Here is a 17,021-nt window from a genome sequence, read left to right as displayed (position 1 = left end):
ATATTCAAAGCAACAGGGGGTTAAACATTTGAAAGGAACATAAATCCATAAATTGGAGACTTGTTCTTGTTTCTTTTGTCTATTAAGACACTAAACATTCAGCCAGAACAGTTTTCCTTCAATTAATTTTCATTCAGGTTTGCTCGGCTGGGTTTTTTTTTTTTTTTTCCTTTCTCTGCAGAAGCTTTGCACAATTATATGTGTGCAGCTCCAAGGAATGAAATTAAATCTGCAGCTGGCCAGTGTCATCTTGGTTTGAGCCTGAGGAGCTGAGGCAGCTCAGAGCAGCAGAAAGGTTCAGCCCTCGCCGTGCAACCGCGGCTCCGCGGGAAAAGCAGAAGTGAAGCTCAGGGCACAGGAAAACCTTTCCTGAAGTTGTCTCAATTGTCCAACTGGGCAGAGCCAGGGATTGGGAAGGCCCTCGAGAAAAATTATTGGTACAGGATGTTGGGGTTAAGTAATAGCTACAAGTGACAAAATCTGCTGTCGGAGAGAAACATTGTGAAATTTTCATTTAAGTATTTGGGATACACGTATTTAAATTGCAAGTGCACTAACTCCCCTTTATACTACCTTGCCAGGAAAAAAAAGGGATAAAAAAGAAGAAAAGAAAGGAAAAAGGAGAAAAGAGCCACGCACATGAGACCCAGGCCTCCTGCACGCTCCTAAAGCCCCACAGCACGTGCTATAATAAGCTTTCCCTTGCTCCAGTCAATGAGCTCCCATCACCAAATAAGGATGAAGACAGAGGACAGGACACAAATGCAAAGCAGGACACCCTGAATCATCCAGCCCCTTCTTTCATTTCCTCCCTTTCCTCTTCCTTTCTGCCAGGAAGTCACGGTGTCAGAAGTGCTCATTCCTAACAGCATTAATGAGTTACAGAACCTTCCCCCTGTGACAGCGAGAAAGTCTCGGAATTCCAGCACTCCCCAGGCCCTGCACATCCGTTTGGGCTGGTGCCAAAATCTCCTCTGGGCCTAAATAACTTCCTTCCCTCTGGATGTTGGGCTCCTTGGTGCACTCACAGACAGGAATTTCATCACCTCGCCCGGAATCTTCCTTTTTGCCTTGCCAAGTCCCCGGAGCTCCCACGGCGCTTTGCCGTGTCTGAGGAGGTGTTTGGAGAGGGACAGGTTTGTGTATGTAACGAGTAACCAGAGCCTCACATAGCCAAAATTCCTGGACTGCAGGCTCGGGGCTTTAGCAAGTGTTAATATGGCAGTGCAGGGATGCACGACAGCCTCACAAACACCTGACTGAGGAATTCAGGCAGTGACCAAAGGGGGGAAAAACCCGGAGCAGGCTCGGGGAGGAAAATAAACAACCTTATAGATTAAGGAAATGAAAAACAAAACTGTTTTCAACTCAATTCCAAAAACATTTTTAAATTCTGATGCAACTGGTCTCTGCTATTTGAAATCTTTCACAATGAGGGCTTAAATTAGAAGGATGAGGGGATATTTCCATGATTAATTAATCCTGGCTGTATATAGGACAACCGGTTGCTGAATTTACTTTCACTAAGCTACTTCTTTTAAAAATACTGGACACCTCTAAGCCTGGCAAAAGCTGGGTACAAGGTCCTGTGTGTGACACAAATCAGAAGTCTGGGGGACACACACACACAAACCCCAGCCAAATCAACACACGGAGCAGAAAATGAAGCAAGGCAGTTCATCAGTGCAGAAAAGACCCAGCACTACCAGGAGTCTCCAAAGGCTTCCAACAAGTAAATGAGTACCATACATGTAAAAGCAATTTAAAATTAATGACACTTCTTGCGGGAAGAGATACAATATTGAGTATATTGGGAGCGAGGTGATTTACATCAGGTACTACAAGCAGCAAGTGATTGGTGTATCAGATTTATTCTGTAGAACAAGGCTAAATGCACAGAGATCCCTGAAGACTAAATCAACATATTCCCAATTGCCTTGAGAAAATCGATTGGAAAGTGTTACCCAAGCAAATATAAAACCACTGTATTTTTCCCCCTGTCAATCCTGAACAAAAGCTCTGTAATATTTAGATCATAAAGCTTAGATACAATCAGTAACTCCTGCCAAAGAACAGTTTTTAAACAGCTCATCACTCAGTTAATCATCAAAAGAGTTTGCTAGAAATGTCACAGCTGGAGCTGCTAGATGGTGAATTTTTTATTTTTCAGGAGGTATTTGCTTGGTTTCGGGGTTACATTTCTTTTGCGGTCGATTTGGTTTTGGTTGTTTGATTTTTTCTTTTTTTTTTTTTTTAGGTGTTTGGGTGGTTAAAGGAGATCTGAGCCTGTGTGAAAACATGGCACTGATGAACACAGAGCACTTTAAAGCCCAGGAGTCGCACATGTCACTGCAAGGCTGCCTCACATCCTCTGTGTCACCGCGGTAGAGCAGCACATCGCAGCTCAGTTTACATCTCCCGGAGAGGACCGAACTGACCATACAGGGGCAGGAATCTGCTCCTCCAAGACACACCTTTGTCTCAGGGCTCACTGAAGGGCTAGCCCGACAGCACTGTCAAAAAAATCAAGGCGCGAACATTGACCCGTGAACCTCAAATGAAAACCTGCTGTAACATTTCATCACTCCGCGGTGCCGGTGTTGTGTCTGCCTGACCGAGGCCACCCTGCCCACCCACATCCGTGAGAAACGTGCAACAGAGGCTTCACCAGCAACCATGCAACCATCCAATATTCAGTATTTTTTCCCCCAGCAGGGTCCCCGTGGTCAGCTCAGCCCTTCCCACATTTTCAGTGTCATGTTTGTGTTGCCCACAGAGGAGCTCCGAAGCTGTTTCTCCACACACGCTCCCTGCCGTACCCAGCACAACATGTCAATTAGTGACAAACAGATCTGCTCAAACTAACCAACCACTGCTTGGGTTAAAGCCAAGGACGAGGAAAACAAAACACCTTTTCTACAAATCTGCGGGCTCCAGTATAAATTCTTCCACACACACTTTTATGAACCATACCATCGGAAACGTGTAATTTGGCATTACTAGATAATTATATAAGCCAAGAACCCAACAGACACCATTACGGGCTAGGAGAAAGGAGTTATACGAGTTTCCCCCTATTTTTTTTCAGCAGGTTTTTCTCCCATCGCCTGTGTGGCAGAAGTTTGTTTACTGCCGAAGGCAGCATCCCCTTACTCCGCGGAGGGCACTGCGAGCATCCCCCGCCCTGGGCTACCCGGGAGTCCCGCCCGCGGCAGCCGGGCCGGGGCGTGCGGGGCAGGGCGGGCTCGGGAGCACCGCACCCCGCGGACAGCGCCCGGCCCCGGCCGGCCCGCACCGCGCCCCGGCAGCACTCACTCCGCAGAGCTGGTCCCGTTCACGGCGGATCCATCCGGAGCGGGGTTCAGCTGGATCGGCCCGGGCTTCTTCTTCGGCATCTTCGCCCGCACACGGCGCGCAGGGGAGCGGACGGAGCGGCCGCGGCCCCACTTCGGACAGGTCCGAGGGACTTCCTGCGGCGGCGGCGGCAAAGCGGGCGGGGAGCTGCCCTGTGCGGCGGTGCCCCCGCGGGCTGCGGGCAGGTGGCCGTGCGGCTGCCGGACCCCGCTCCGAGCGCTCCGAGCTCCGGCGGGCACTGCCCGGGATCGGGATGTGCCCGGCCGGGACCGCGCCGGCGCGCGCCGCCCGCACCCGCCGCGCGCATGCGCGTGGGGCGGCGGGGGGGAGGGAGGGGGGGAGCGCGCGCACGCGCGCGGCGGGGGAGCGAGGCCGCGGGAAGCGCTGCCCTCAGAGCGCTCCTGCCCGCGGCCGGCCCGGCCACGGCGGCGATCGTCCTGCCCCGGCAGGGCGGGCAGGCCGTGGCACGGGCTGCACAGGGAAGCCGCGGCTGCCCCTTCCCTTGGAAGTGTCCCAGGCCAGGCTGGACAGGGCTTAGAGCACAGTGGAAGGTGTCCCTGCGCATGGCAGGGGGTGGCACCGGATGGGCTTTAAGGTCCCTTCCAACCCAACCTGCTCTACGATGACTTAAACAGAGCTTTTTGCTTTAACATCCACTTGCTTCCACAAATCGATGAAGAACTGGGTTTTTTTTTGGTTTTTTTTTTTTTTTTAAGAGTCTGCCACTTAATACTAAAGGACGCGCGAGCTGCAGTATTAGAAGCAGCGGGAGCAGAGGGATCCCGGAGCAGAAGCCAGGCAGAGGCGGCACAGAGGCGTCCTGTGACAGCGGCTGGACCTGGGACAGCGCGGCTCAGGCGGCCCAGGACGCGGGGGGCTGCCACCAGCCACGGGCCAGCGGGCCACGTCACCCCCGGGCAGGACAGCTGCGTGTCTGTCCCCAGTGGGGCCATCTGGGCTAGCAAAGTTGCTTTGAGAGCAATACGTATGTCCTTGCTATGGTCAGTGGAACGTGTTCGTCCATAGCAGTTCTCTCTCCACGAGGGAGAGCTGAAATGTAAAGCTTCTGTTGTTTCGCTGAGGGTCTTGCAGGGGGTTCAGGGCAAGGTGTGGAATTTTGAAGCACCCATATCCTGTTTGGACAGCAAAGCCAATCTGGACACACGTGTGCAGTTAACTGTGACACATACACTAATCGTATGATAAGATTCAGGAGATAAAAGGAGTTCCATGCATTTGACTTCCGTGAACAATGACACTGAGCTCCTGCATCTACTGCTGAGATCTGTAAAGAACTTTGCTGAAGTTTGAGTTGCTTTATAAGATTAATTTCTCATTGTCTGAATCCAGCAGAAGTCAGCTGAAAACTCTTTTAAGGCCTGTAGGAGTTACACAGTGAGAAGGGCTTACAGATTCCTTCTGATTTCTGACACAGCTGACAAATTCTTTCTGTTGCTGCTGTACATTTCTGTACCACACAGCGCTCCATCTGTCAACAAACGCGACACATGAAGCAGAAAACACTCTGCAGTTACTCATGATTTTGCTTAAGTGATAAATGAAACCTCTCACAGACACACGTGAGCCAAGAAGTGAAGCAGCACCGAGGAACTCAGCACTGAGGTGGAGGTAGTGCCTTGGTACTGGTAAAAGAGTGAAAGACCAGTTTCTTTGGCAGTTCCATTTTTTTCCTGATTTTTTTCCTGATTTTCCTAATGGTCCTTTTCATATACAAGACATGTGAATACCCCACCTGAATGAATAACATCTTTCCAGCAGTGGACAGGTTTTATACTCCAGTGAGTTGATTCAGACACCAGAAGAAGTGCAGAGTTAATTCCATAACAAAATTTCTATTGTGAATACTTTGGATAAAGAACCAGCCTGAATTCTGTATGATTTAAATTTTTGTGGTTTGTAAAAGTACAATTATATTTTAATTAAAGTAATCATTAATGTTTTTACAGAAACTGAAATGATGAACAAAGTTCCTCATATATAATGCAAAAATGCTGAATAGTTCCTGTCATCCATTTCTAAAATAAAAATTTAAAAATTAATTTTTTTTTTTTTCACAGGTTTGCCATTAAAGACATACTCCCTCCATCCAATTCCTGATATTAAGGGACAGCTCCCTCCTCTGGAGCGCTTTATCCTTGCACTGAGAACACTGGACTGTGAAATTACTGATTTCATCAATCTCTTTAAAAACCCCTTTGACCTAAGCACAAAACCAAAAAAAAAAAAAATCTTGGATTCACTGTATCTAGAAATATATTCACGAGAATATGGATTGATGCCACTGCAGAAATAATTTCTGTACTGTTGTCTGTAAAACAAATAGATTTAACTTCAGGGCATTAGTTACTAAAAATTAAGTGCATTTCCCCAGCCAAAATAGAAGCCATATTTTGGAAATTTGAATATTCTCCGTGGAAGGAACTGTGTTTTGCTGTACAAACAGGTGTTTCTGGAGGTGAATCACAGAGGAAAAGATGAAGAAAAAGGAGAAGGCACTGTCATTTCAGTGAGAGGCTTCTGAGCTTCTGATTTATTGATTTCACCACTGCTTGGAAAAATAGAAACAATTTGTCTGTGAAAATAGAAGTGGAACAAAGAAGCTTGTCTTCATTATCACTTTTTTCCCCTTATAGAAACCAAAATTTTGCCTAATTTCTTGCATGAAAAGAAAACCACAATTACTATATAGATCAGTTGCATCTAAATTAAGCCAACTTTTCAAACTCGATTGCCACATAGAGCTGTTTATTTTACTGCCAAAATGTGCACACAAACTTCTAATTGCACGATTTAATACTTCTTAATCTATTTAGTGGTTAGCAAAGCAAGTTAGGGAAATAATTAGTCCCATAAAGCAACGGAATTTAAGAAGTCTGGTCCGAATTTGAATAAAATTGGCCAAGATCAAAAATTATTTGAAGGGAGCTGACAGAGAGACTGACAGAGATCACAACCTGCCTTGCACCTTATTTTCCTCAAGAAACACAGATTTAAAAGAGCACTGTGGATCACAGCACAATTTGAATGCTTTCTGATATACTAAAAGCTTAGAAATTAACATTTAAGGTGGCTGCATAATATCAAATTTAGATTAGATCAGCAAGGTATAAATGTAAATAAGTATAAAGCACAAATAACTGAAATTTGCTTAATCCTTAACATGTGACTTCCCATTAATACAGATACAATGGGAGCAGTTGTGCTGAGGGTTTGTGGCATGAACAGCTTTGCCAACACAATATTTGAAGTTTTTTTTGCCGAGTAAATTGTGCTCCCTTAGGAATAAACCCCTTCAAGCATGGAAGAAGGCAATTATCCATTTGACAGATTTGCTTTGCTGTATATTACGTGTAACAAAGCAGGAAATGAGACTGAAATATAAAATAGGGTGCTAATTTTCTGCAGTTTTTCTAATGAAATTACAGTAATCAAACAGAAACAAGCAGTAATATTTCCTTTTCACCTAAGCTAGAAACCAGAAGTGTTTTCTAGAATGGAGGCAACCTGCGGGGGGTTTTTTGTTTGTTTTTTCCTGACTTATTATTTTAGCAGCATGTGGCTGGTTATTCATTTCCTGAGGAAAAACCAATAATCAATGCCTGCCAGCATTTGCTTTTTATTTAATTAGGAACATAGGACTGGAAAGAACCAACTAGGTCATCAAGTCCAGTTTCTAATTAAACACTCTTCAAAAATATTGATTAATCAAAGTTGCATAAATATGGTGGGTTTTATAACCCAGTGTCTTCTGCAGAGATTGTAAGTGATCTGCTTTTTTTTTTGTTTTGTTTTGTTGGTAAGGATTTTTCAGTACAAAGAGTGACTATTATTCTCAATGCAAAGAGCTCATCATGTAGATATTTGATTTTCAGTAATTTTATATGGCAGTGACAATATTTTGTGCTGGAAATTAGCAGCACTTGATCTATGATTATAATTAAATCTCTGTGTTAATTTTCATACTTCAACTGCCTCAATCGATTGAAGAAATTGGCCATATCTAAAAAGGTAAGATCAATTGATTCAGTGCTAAAAAATCCATTAGTATGTTCTCCTTATATTTAATATATTCTTGATTATAAAAGATGCTGCAGCAATTGGGAATACACGTTTTAAACATTAACTGTTAAAATAATTTTAACCAGAAAGTAACTGCAATTGATTTTGTCGTACTAGAAGGAATACATTAAATTACCAGAAACACTATGTCAAATTTGAATTTATAGAGAAGTAAGGGAAAACCAATTCCTTTAATGGATTAATATTTTACAGTAATTTATATAGTTTTGTTTAAACAAAGAGACCATAATTTAAGTCAGATACGCTTCTGTGGCCTGAGCTGTAAAAATAGGAGAACAATTTACAGCTCCAACTGCTTTGGAGACGGGAGCCTGGAGCCTCTCCTGGTGTCGCTGCAGCCCAGATCCTTACACGGCATTTTATGTGCACAGCTGCCAAACCTCTGAGGGCTCAGCATATTTGTTCCAGCCTGGACAACTGCAAACTGTTGAGCTGTAAATTCCCACAGGGGTTTGTCTGGAGAAGATCTCAGGATGGTTCGCTCTCCTGGTCCTGGTCTGAGCCAGGGTGAGAACCCCTGAGCTGCACTGGGAGCAGTGTGGCCACGGGAGCAGGGCACTGGTTGTGCCCGTGCTGGGCACTGGGGAGCAGCTGCTGAGTGCTGTGCCCGACCCCTCAGCTCAAGGACACTGAGTGTGTGCAGGGGCCTTAGGCTGGAAGTGCAAGCCGTGCCTGTGTGTTCTCTTGCCATCCATCAGAGGTGAATTCTCTTCTGATCACTGGGCAGTTTTCTTTATCTCTTCCACAACCAATCCTCCCTCCAGAAAACATCTATTCATGGGCCATTAATTATTAATTATCTTCTGTTCATGGGCCATTAATTATTAATTATCTTCTGTTCATGGCCAGTGAGTGTCCCTGCATGGCTGAGAAAATTCCATCATCCCATGGGGAGATGCTCCGCCCAGGGGAGGAGCCAAGCATTCCTACCTGGATACAATCTGAGATTTTGGGACACCACAGCAGCCTTTGCCCACTGCTCTCCCAGAGGAGCAGCTTTCTGCCCCACTGCATTCCCAGAGGAGCAGCTTTCTGCCCCACTGCATTCCCAGAGGAGCAGCTTTCTGCCCCACTGCATCCCCAGAGGAAGCCCAGGCCCATCCACACCAGCCCTGGAGCTCCAGAGGAAAACTCCAGCCTTGTCCAGGATCCTCCTCCAGCAGAAGCACAGCTGGCACTGCAGGAGGGCTGAGCCCCCATGGAATGGCACTGCTGCCACCAGCCTGACCCACAGCCTGCCAGGGCCTGCTCTCACTCTGGCAGGGTTGTTTTGTATTACTGCATTTTTATTTTTATTTTTCCTAATAAAGAACTGTTATTCCTACTCCCATATCTTTGCCAGGGAGCTCCTTAATTTCAAAATTATAATTTCAAGAGAGGCTTCTGCCTTCCTTAGCAGACACCTGTCTTTTCAAACCAAGACACCAGGGAGGGGAACGGAGCTGGGAAGGGGCTCAGCCTGGAGAAAAGGAGGCTCAGGAGGGACCTTGTGGCTCTGCACAGCTCCTGACAGGAGGGGACAGCCGGGGGGGTCGGGCTGGGAACAGGGAACAGGGACAGGAGGAGGACATCGTCTTAAGCTGCACCAGGGGAGGCTCAGCTTGGACAGCAGCAGGAATTTCTTCATGGAAAGGGTGCTCAGGCCTTGGAAAGGGCTGCCCAGGGAGGCTTGGAGTGCCCATCCCTGGAGGTGTCCAAGGAATTCCTGGTCGTGGCACTCAGAGCTCTGGGCTGGTGACAAGGTGGGGATCGGGCACAGCTGGGACTCAGTGACCTTGGAGGTCTTTTCCAACCTCAGGGATTCTGTGATTCAATGAAGTGACAGGAGCTCAACAGTTTTAAATCCCATTCCTGGAGGTGACTCACCGTGGAGCTTTGCAACATTGGATATTTCAAATTAAGCAGTAACCCCCAGCACGTTTTCCCTGACAAGGTGACCCTACAGGCAGCTGGAGGTGCTGGTGCGTGAGACATTGGACATGCCCTGGCCATGTGCAGTGGCAGCCCAGAAAGCCAAGTGTCTCCTCTGGGCTGATCCCACAGCGTGGGCAGCAGGTGAGGGGGAATCCTGCCACTCTGCCCTGCCCAGGTGAGACCCCACCTGCAGAGCTGCCCCACCTTGGGGCCCAGCACAGGAAGGGGAGAGTCCAGAGGAGGCACCAGGAGGAGCAAGGGGGGTGAGCACATCTCCTGTGGGGAAATGCTGGGAGAGCTGGGATTGTTCAGCCTGGAGGAGCTTTGGGGTGACTTGTGCCCTTCCAGTTCATGAGGGCACCTTACAGGAAGGATGGAGAGGAACTATTTACAACGATCTGGAGAGACAGGACAAGGGGCAGTGGCTTCAAACTGACACAGTAGGTTTGGATGGGATATTAGGATGAAATTCTGGGATATTAGGATGAAATTCTGGGATATTAGGATGAAATTCCACCTTGTGACAGTGGTGCAGCCCTGGCACAGGTTGCCCAGAGCAGCTGTACCATCCCTGAGTGTCCAAAGCCAGGCTGAAAAGGGCTTGGAGAAAGCAGGGATAGCGGAAGGTGTCCCTGCCGACAGCAGGCGGGTTGGAATGAGAATGAGATGATCTGTAATGTCCTTTCCCACCCTCAGCACTGCCCGGACTCCATAACCCTGGGGTCGCCTCAGCCGCCTCGCCCCGCCCACTGCGTTTTGGCGCCGAAACCCCCGAGTCGCCGCCTTCGGGAGCTCGCGAGACTCGGGGCTCTCGCGGGACCCGGCGCGCGCGGGGGCAGCCCCGGCCCCTCAGCCCGGCCCCGCCGCAGGAACAGCCCCGGAGCCCGGGCTGGCACCGCCTCAGCCGGCCCCGCCGCAGGAACAGCCCCGGAGCCCGGGCTGCCACCGCCTCAGCCGGCCCCGCTCCCGAAACAGCCCCGGAGCCCGGGCTGCCACCGCCTCAGCCGGCCCCGCCGCAGGAACAGCCCCGGAGCCCGGGCTGCCACCGCCTCAGCCGGCCCCGCCGCAGGAACAGCCCCGGAGCCCGGGCTGGCACCGCCTCAGCCCGGCCCCGCTGCCGAAACAGCCCCGGAGCCCGGGCTGGCACCGCCTCAGCCCGGCCCCGCTGCCGAAACAGCCCCGGAGCCCGGGCTGCCACCGCCTCAGCCGGCCCCGCCGCAGGAACAGCCCCGGAGCCCGGGCTGCCACCGCCTCAGCCGGCCCCGCTCCCGAAACAGCCCCGGAGCCCGGGCTGCCACCGCCTCAGCCGGCCCCGCCGCAGGAACAGCCCCGGAGCCCGGGCTGCCACCGCCTCAGCCCGGCCCAGCCCAGCCGGGGGCTCTGGGTCAGCTTCACTTGAGGAGCCGGAAAAGGGGACTCATCCTCCAGACCGCGTTTCGAAGTGGGTGAGCTGTAAATTTGGGGAATTGCCACTCCACTCCCGAAGGCTTTGGTCAGGGATGAGTGCCACGCGGCTCTATGGATAAGCGCTGTGGTCAGGAATCCACTTACTTTGGTTAATTCCTGCCACTCCCAAGTAACTTTGACGAGTTGAGACATCACAAACTCTTATTGTATTCGGCTCAGCAAAGCTGGGTTGTGTTATCCTCTGTATGGTATCTGCTGTTTAATTTGTATGATGATCTGGTTGGCACGTCTTTTCCTGAAAAAGCTGTAAATGTTGTATATAATTGACGTTTATCTGCTTCTCTGGCAGCCTCGCTGCTTCTCTTTAAATGCTTTTGGTGTTTTCTGCAGGAGGGGGAAAAAGGCTTCTTTGTGGCCATGCTGGATCCTTTAGAGAACAACTTGTTTGATCTTCCTGATTATGAGAACACAGAAGACGAAACCTTCCCACCTCTTCCACCTCCTGCCTCTCCAGGAAGAGACGATGCAGAATGGGCTCAGGTTAATGGAGGTGAGCACCCAGAACCCCTAAAAATCCCATTTTAATGCTGTGCAGTCAAAATTAGTGGTGAGGGACTTCAGTGCATAAAAATAGGCAGAAAACAAACTGTAATTTTAAATTGTTAATCATGCAATGCTTTCCAGCTTGTGGGAAAAGTTTATTTTTGTAGAGTCCATGAAAATATGTGCACAAAGGAATCTTTATAAAACTCAAGCTCTTCTGACAAAATGTTGCTACAAATAGTTATACTGCAATGATCTGTAGTTACTCTTTATGACTTGGCTTTTAGGAGGGATGAGTGTTGGATGTGCTCTCAATGCACTCATCAGAAATACAAGTAGAAACTTAAAATGTGCATGACACAATCCTGGGTGATGGCAATTGCTTTGAATACTTAAATGATGCTTTTCTTCCCTAGATCCAGATGGAAACCAGCAGTCCCAAACAAAGGATTCTGCTGTGACCACACAGAAGGCAATAAAAAGACCAAGGCCTAGATTAGATGCCCAAAGGTAACTTTATACAGAATATTTCTTTGTGTGCTGAGTTTGATGTAGGACTGTGGGAGAATGATTAAGGTGTCTCTAAAACTGGTTTGAGTTCTTATAATCAACACAAAGAATCCACGCTTTAGGCTGTTTCAAGTAATGTGAGAGTTTTTTCTTTGTTTGGTTTTTTTTTTACTTGTTAATTGAAAGAAGAAAGTGGGTTTCAAATAAGTCCCCCATTTCCTATTCCCAGGTTAATTTCAGAAAGAGGGCTCCCAGCTCTGAGGCACATGTTTGACAACGTGAAGTTCAAGGGCAAAGGGCACGAGGTAAGAGCTGGTGAGCTCTGGGTTTGTTTCCTGGGAGGTGAATGCAGATTTGCTAGAGTGCTGCCCATCTGATCTGGGGAGCATTGATAGAACTCTGGTTAGCCAGCTTCCCAGCAGTGCCTGACAAGCTCTGATGGTGTTTGGAGCTGCAAACTTCAAAACAAACATTAAATGCTTTAACAAAATCCATCTTTTGATCATAAAATTCTTTTCCTCAACTCTAAAAGCAGAATATCCCATCTGTGACTCTTGTATTGTCCATACAAGCAGGGTTTTGAATCCCAAGGTTTTTTAAAAAAAAAGTGTGACATAGCACTTGAGCAAAGAGAAATCAGGACTTTCTCCACAAGCTTTCTTACTGTTTTGGGTGCACTTCAACATGCAGAGCTTATTTTCCTTTGCATATCATTATAGAGTTGGCTGTAGACAGGGGAGGGTCAGTCTCTTCTCCCAAGTAACAAACAATAGGACAAGAGGAAACAGCCTCAAGTTGTGCCAAGGGAGGTTTAGGCTGGTTATTAGGGGAAATTTCCTCACCAGGAGTGTTGTCCAGCCCTGGCAGCCTGTGCTGTGGAGTCATCATCTCCAGAGGGATTTAAAAGACGTTCAGATGTGACACTTGGGGACATGTTTTAGTGGTGGCCTTGGCAGTGCTCGGGGAGTGGCTGGACTCTGTGATCTCTGAGGACTTTTTCAACCCAAACAATTCCATGATTCTCCTGGCACACTGGCAAGGACGCCTGTGCATCTCTGGTTTATGTGTTCTCATTACCACTGGAGCACAAAGGAACTGGGCTGTGGTGCTGAAAGCTTCAAAAACCTTTCCTAGAACAGCCTAATTTGATGTATCTTCATTCTAAACATCAGGATCCCTGCCAGCTGTGCCCCTGTGGATTTATTTCAGCTTGAGTTCAGGCCTGATTGTTTAAGGCCAATGCTTCAGGACCTGCAGATGTGTTAGAGGATATGCAGATGCTCCTCTGAACTTGTATCAGTGCTGTTCTCACAGCCTGAGATTACACTGACACTGGATTGTGGGAGGAGGAAGGAAAGGTTACCCTCACATTGGTACTGCTGACATTTTGCAGAGGCTGGCAAGCTGCAGATGCTCCATGTGTTCAGGAATTACTGTCCCATTTCCCTCTGCAGTCTCCCTTCTCTGTCAGCTTTAGTAGCTGGGCGTTGTCTTTCCTTTCTTCTCCAGGCAGAGGACCTGAAGACACTGATCCAGCATATGGAGCACTGGGCTCACAGACTGTTCCCACAACTGCGGTTCGAGGATTTCATTGACGTGGTGGAGTCTTTGGGAAACAAAAAGGAAGTTCAGGTATGTATTCCTGCCAGCTCCTCTTCATGCTGTTTGGAATAGTGCAAGAAGTGGGTTTAGGGGGTCAGTTATGCAGCAAAAGAAGACTTAGGTTGTGCATACTGCTGAGAAGTATAATGCTATTTAAATAAATTTCTCTCAGTTTAGAGCTTTGTCTGGTATTTATGTTTGTATTTAGATACAACCTTTCTTTATTTGAAATAATCCTCCAGAGAATTGGCTTCAGCTTTTTCAGGCCATCTTTAACCACAGCAAGTTGGTTAACCAGCTGGAACTGGTTGGGGGTTTGGGTTTTGTTTGGTTGATTTTTAATGTTTGAACTTGCAAAAGAAGACTGATAAAGAATTCAGCTTCACACAGCTCGGTGATAGATGAAGGACTGGGAAGATGATCACAGCATTGAAGGTCTGTGTGTCAAATGGACATGAAGTGAGAGTATTTTTTCAGAGTAATAAAGTGTAAAATTGCTGTGGTTTTCCCATCCTCCCAAAGTTGAACATAAAAACTTGCTACAGATGAAACACCAGTCTTTTAATGTCCCACCTGCAGACCTGCCTGAAGCGGATTAGACTTGATCTTCCCATTTTACATGAAGACTTCAAACATAATGAAGGTATGCTCTCTCTGCTATTTGTTCAGTACTTCAGTGCTTAAGATTATTTATTTCCCTTCCTACTGACCTGAAGTGAATGATCATGATAGGCATTTCAAGTGTAGAAGAAATTGTTGAGAGGTCTCTGCTTTAAAACCAGGCTTCTGTGGGTCTTATGACAAAACTGAACTGGTACTTGAACATATCTGTGTAAAAATAAATAAAATTGCATGGTCTGCTGAAAGGAAATGGAAAATGGGATTAACCAGCATTGTTAGAAATATTCTTCCAAAAAAACCCCTAAAACTGCAATTATTGAGCACACAGGTTTGTGTTGCACTCTCACAGGAGTGCAGTCTGGAGAGCTCTTGGATTCTATTAAAGCAGGAATCACAAGCTCCTGCTGATTATTCTCTGAGGAGTTGCAGTGCAGTCAGGCAGTGGTGTCCCTCCTGGTGTCCCTCCAGCCTGCTCGTGCTGGAGGCATGTGGTGTCTGTCAGAGCTGGCACACAGCTCTGGGGCAATTCCTTCTGCCAGGAGGATCAAAACCCAGCACTTGGTGAGGACATAAAGTCAAGAGTCTCTTCCAGTCAGATAGAAATTAGACATTAACAGTATTTTAATTAAAGAGGAAGTAGAGTTCATATGGTAGTTTGTAAGAAACTTTAGCAGCAGAAATGAGGGAATTTCATTGTCATTCCTAAGGACCAGTGCAGGGTTTTGCATTTCTACTTTCAGTCTCTCTTGAGGGCATTATCTGCCCACTGTCCCCTTTGTCTCCACGTGAACCTCGGCCTCCAGCCCAGCCAGTGCTTGGGAACGGCGTTGTGGATGAGTTCATGAGCTGGCCTGGGCTGGCCTGGCCTTTGGAGTGCCCTTGGGGCAGTTGGTGACACGTGGCTGCCTTCACTGCTGCTGCACTGTGAGAGCTGCAGTGCAGCCAGAAGCAGCCACGGAGAGCAACACGAGTGGTTCCTGCCGACAGGGTCTGCAGAGCGATCAGTGTTCTGTGCGATGGTTCCACACACTGGCCTTTGAATGTGCCTAGAGCTGAGCTGCTCCTCAGCTCTGGGGCTGAGGGCACTGCTGCAGCCTTCAGGGGAACAACTGGAGTAGGCATCTCACAGGTGTGACACAAAACCTCAGGCTGGGCTGTTGTATTAACAACCCACCTTTTTGTCAGCTCTCCTTTCTATTCACGGCTTAAAGTGGTGCAGAGGCCTTGGGTGCTCTGCTGCTCTCTGGGTGGGTAAAGTTTGTCTAACTGAATTGCCTCCACTTTGCACGTTTCAGTGCTGGCAGATGAGTAAATATCTCTCTAATAGAGCACACTGAATTCAGAACTGAGTACTCAGTGTATGTGTTCAGACTTCTGATTCACAGAATCCTGGATTGGTTTAGGTGGGAAGGGACCTTAAAACCCATCCTGTTCCATGCCCTGCCATGGGCAGGGACACCTTCAATTAGTGCCACACAGCCTGGCCTTGAAAGGTTGGAATTCCTGTAGGACTCCTGCCACTTTCTAGAGGACAGTGTTTTATTAGTAGGGTTGGGAGGAAAATGACCTGGCCCTAAGGATTGCCTGGATGTCCTGTCCCTGTTGAGCCTTCAAGCACAGCTGCTGCTGCTAACTCAGTACACAGAGCTGTGCCTCTGCACTCAGGCATTGACTGTTGTGTGTGTGAGCTCTGAGCACTTGTGCCCTTTGAATACTGGGGATGTGGGCCTAGGCAGAAAATTTCCCATTAAAATTAAATAATGGAATGAGCTTCAGCTGTCAATACAAAATGTAGAACACAGAAATGCTTCCAGAATATTCTCTTGACTGATGTGTTGTGGATCTCTGTGGATTTCAAGTGCTGATTCTGCCTCTCTCCCCCTGCCACCCCTCCTTTTTAACCAGAAGGAGAAGGGGAAAGCAATGGGCTGGATGCAGCTGCCGAAGATGCACATTCCCACTCTGGCAGTGCAGAAGAGCTGAATGCCCTGCCTGGGACAAGCCTGACGGAGGAGCAGCAGGAGCGGATGAAGAAGAACCGGCAGCTGGCCCTGGAGCGGCGGCAGGCGCGGCTGCAGGGCCTCAGCCAGTCCCAGCACCAGGGTGAGGACCCCCATTCCAGTGGGAGCAGGGAGGGCAGGGGCCTGAGCTGCTGGCTATGGGCCTGATGGCTTTCCCAGTAGGTGCTGTAGTGTGCACCTCTCACATTTGAACGGTTTTCCTGGAGTTAAACTCCCCGGTGGTTGTACCAAGCTGTGACAGCTTTGCCTCTGGTAAAATACAACTCGGCCTCTTACCTCTGAGCTGCCTTTGCCACAGCCTGGGATTCTGGTGATGGAGAGACATCAGTTAAACACAGCAACAGTGTCTGCTCATGGTTTTTCTTTTTTTCCTCAGCAGAGCTCCCCAGCAGTTACTCAGAAGAGGAGTTTGACAGCCCAGTTGCTCAGGATCCCACTGACCTTACTGAAGACACTCAGGTTCCTGCAGCCAAGGATGCTCCTACAGAAGAAGATGGAGATGATGAATTGGAAAGTGCCAGGGAGGAGCAGTAGCTCCCTCACACCGTGAATGCCTTTCTTGACCAAAAGACCCTTCTGCTTTAAGAACTGGCATTATACTGAAATGTTGCTGGCTCTTGGCACTCCAGAAGCTTCAGGGAAGTCTTTCCCATGGTGTCACTGAAGGACAGAACTCTTCCCTGGAAGCTGCAGGGGAGCAGCTCCATACACCAGGAGACAGAAGAAAGTTCTTCAGCTGCACTTGAGCCATCTTTTCCACCTTCCAAAATGTTTTCTAGGAAATGTTTGAGTTTTTGGACCTACTTTGAATATAGTTTATCATTTATGTTAAACTGAATGAGCTGGGATGTTGATGGATTAAGTTGCTATTAAAGGTGCATTTGGGATTTTTTAACAGGTCTTTTAACAGGGGTACTGGATTTTTTGTTAACTGCTTATCCATTATTT

At 47.9% G+C, this 17,021-nt stretch overlaps 2 protein-coding genes and 1 non-coding gene across 5 annotated transcripts in view; 2 read left to right on the top strand and 1 right to left on the bottom strand.

Moving 5' to 3' along the window:
- The window catches only part of MAP2K1 (mitogen-activated protein kinase kinase 1), a 34,247-nt gene extending 30,609 nt beyond the window's left edge, over positions 1–3,638 (bottom strand). Inside the window, exon 1 of the mRNA XM_053954725.1 lies at positions 3,316–3,638. Within this exon, the coding sequence (XP_053810700.1) occupies positions 3,316–3,395 (80 nt within the window). The 5' untranslated portion in view covers positions 3,396–3,638. The remainder of the gene's footprint in view (positions 1–3,315) is intronic.
- Positions 3,639–10,188: 6,550 nt separating this feature from the next.
- On the top strand, positions 10,189–16,980 carry TIPIN (TIMELESS interacting protein). Of its 3 annotated transcripts, none has more exons than XM_053954692.1 (8): positions 10,189–10,814; positions 11,167–11,326; positions 11,736–11,829; positions 12,059–12,134; positions 13,339–13,461; positions 14,011–14,074; positions 15,958–16,155; positions 16,450–16,980. In XM_053954692.1, the coding sequence occupies exons 2-8, from the start codon at positions 11,194–11,196 to the stop codon at positions 16,605–16,607; spliced, it is 846 nt and encodes a 281-aa protein (XP_053810667.1). In that variant the 5' UTR covers positions 10,189–10,814; positions 11,167–11,193; the 3' UTR covers positions 16,608–16,980. The 3 variants fall into 3 exon arrangements, with proteins under 3 accessions (XP_053810667.1, XP_053810668.1, XP_053810669.1); XM_053954693.1 differs by having other exon boundaries at positions 10,190–10,814; positions 16,453–16,980; XM_053954694.1 differs by having other exon boundaries at positions 10,725–10,810.
- Positions 14,951–15,083, top strand: LOC128794965 (small Cajal body-specific RNA 14). The gene has a single exon (XR_008433338.1). It is a non-coding gene; the product is annotated as a small Cajal body-specific RNA 14 (non-coding RNA).
- Positions 16,981–17,021: the final 41 nt, after the last annotated feature.

The sequence above is a fragment of the Vidua chalybeata genome, chromosome 13 (assembly GCF_026979565.1).
Source record: "Vidua chalybeata isolate OUT-0048 chromosome 13, bVidCha1 merged haplotype, whole genome shotgun sequence".
Lineage (NCBI taxonomy): Eukaryota > Metazoa > Chordata > Aves > Passeriformes > Viduidae > Vidua > Vidua chalybeata.
This window is presented reverse-complemented; position numbering and strand designations above follow the sequence as displayed.

What these genes read in the sequence shown, in the direction of transcription:
- TIPIN (XM_053954692.1), top strand. Translation starts at nt 11,194, where the DNA reads ATGCTGGATCCTTTAGAGAACAACTTGTTTGATCTTCCTGATTATGAG. An exon ending in CCTAGATTAGATGCCCAAAG is followed by an intron (nt 11,830 to 12,058) that starts GTAACTTTATAC and finishes TCCTATTCCCAG; the next exon opens with GTTAATTTCAGAAAGAGGGC. An exon ending in AGACTTCAAACATAATGAAG is followed by an intron (nt 14,075 to 15,957) that starts GTATGCTCTCTC and finishes CTTTTTAACCAG; the next exon opens with AAGGAGAAGGGGAAAGCAAT.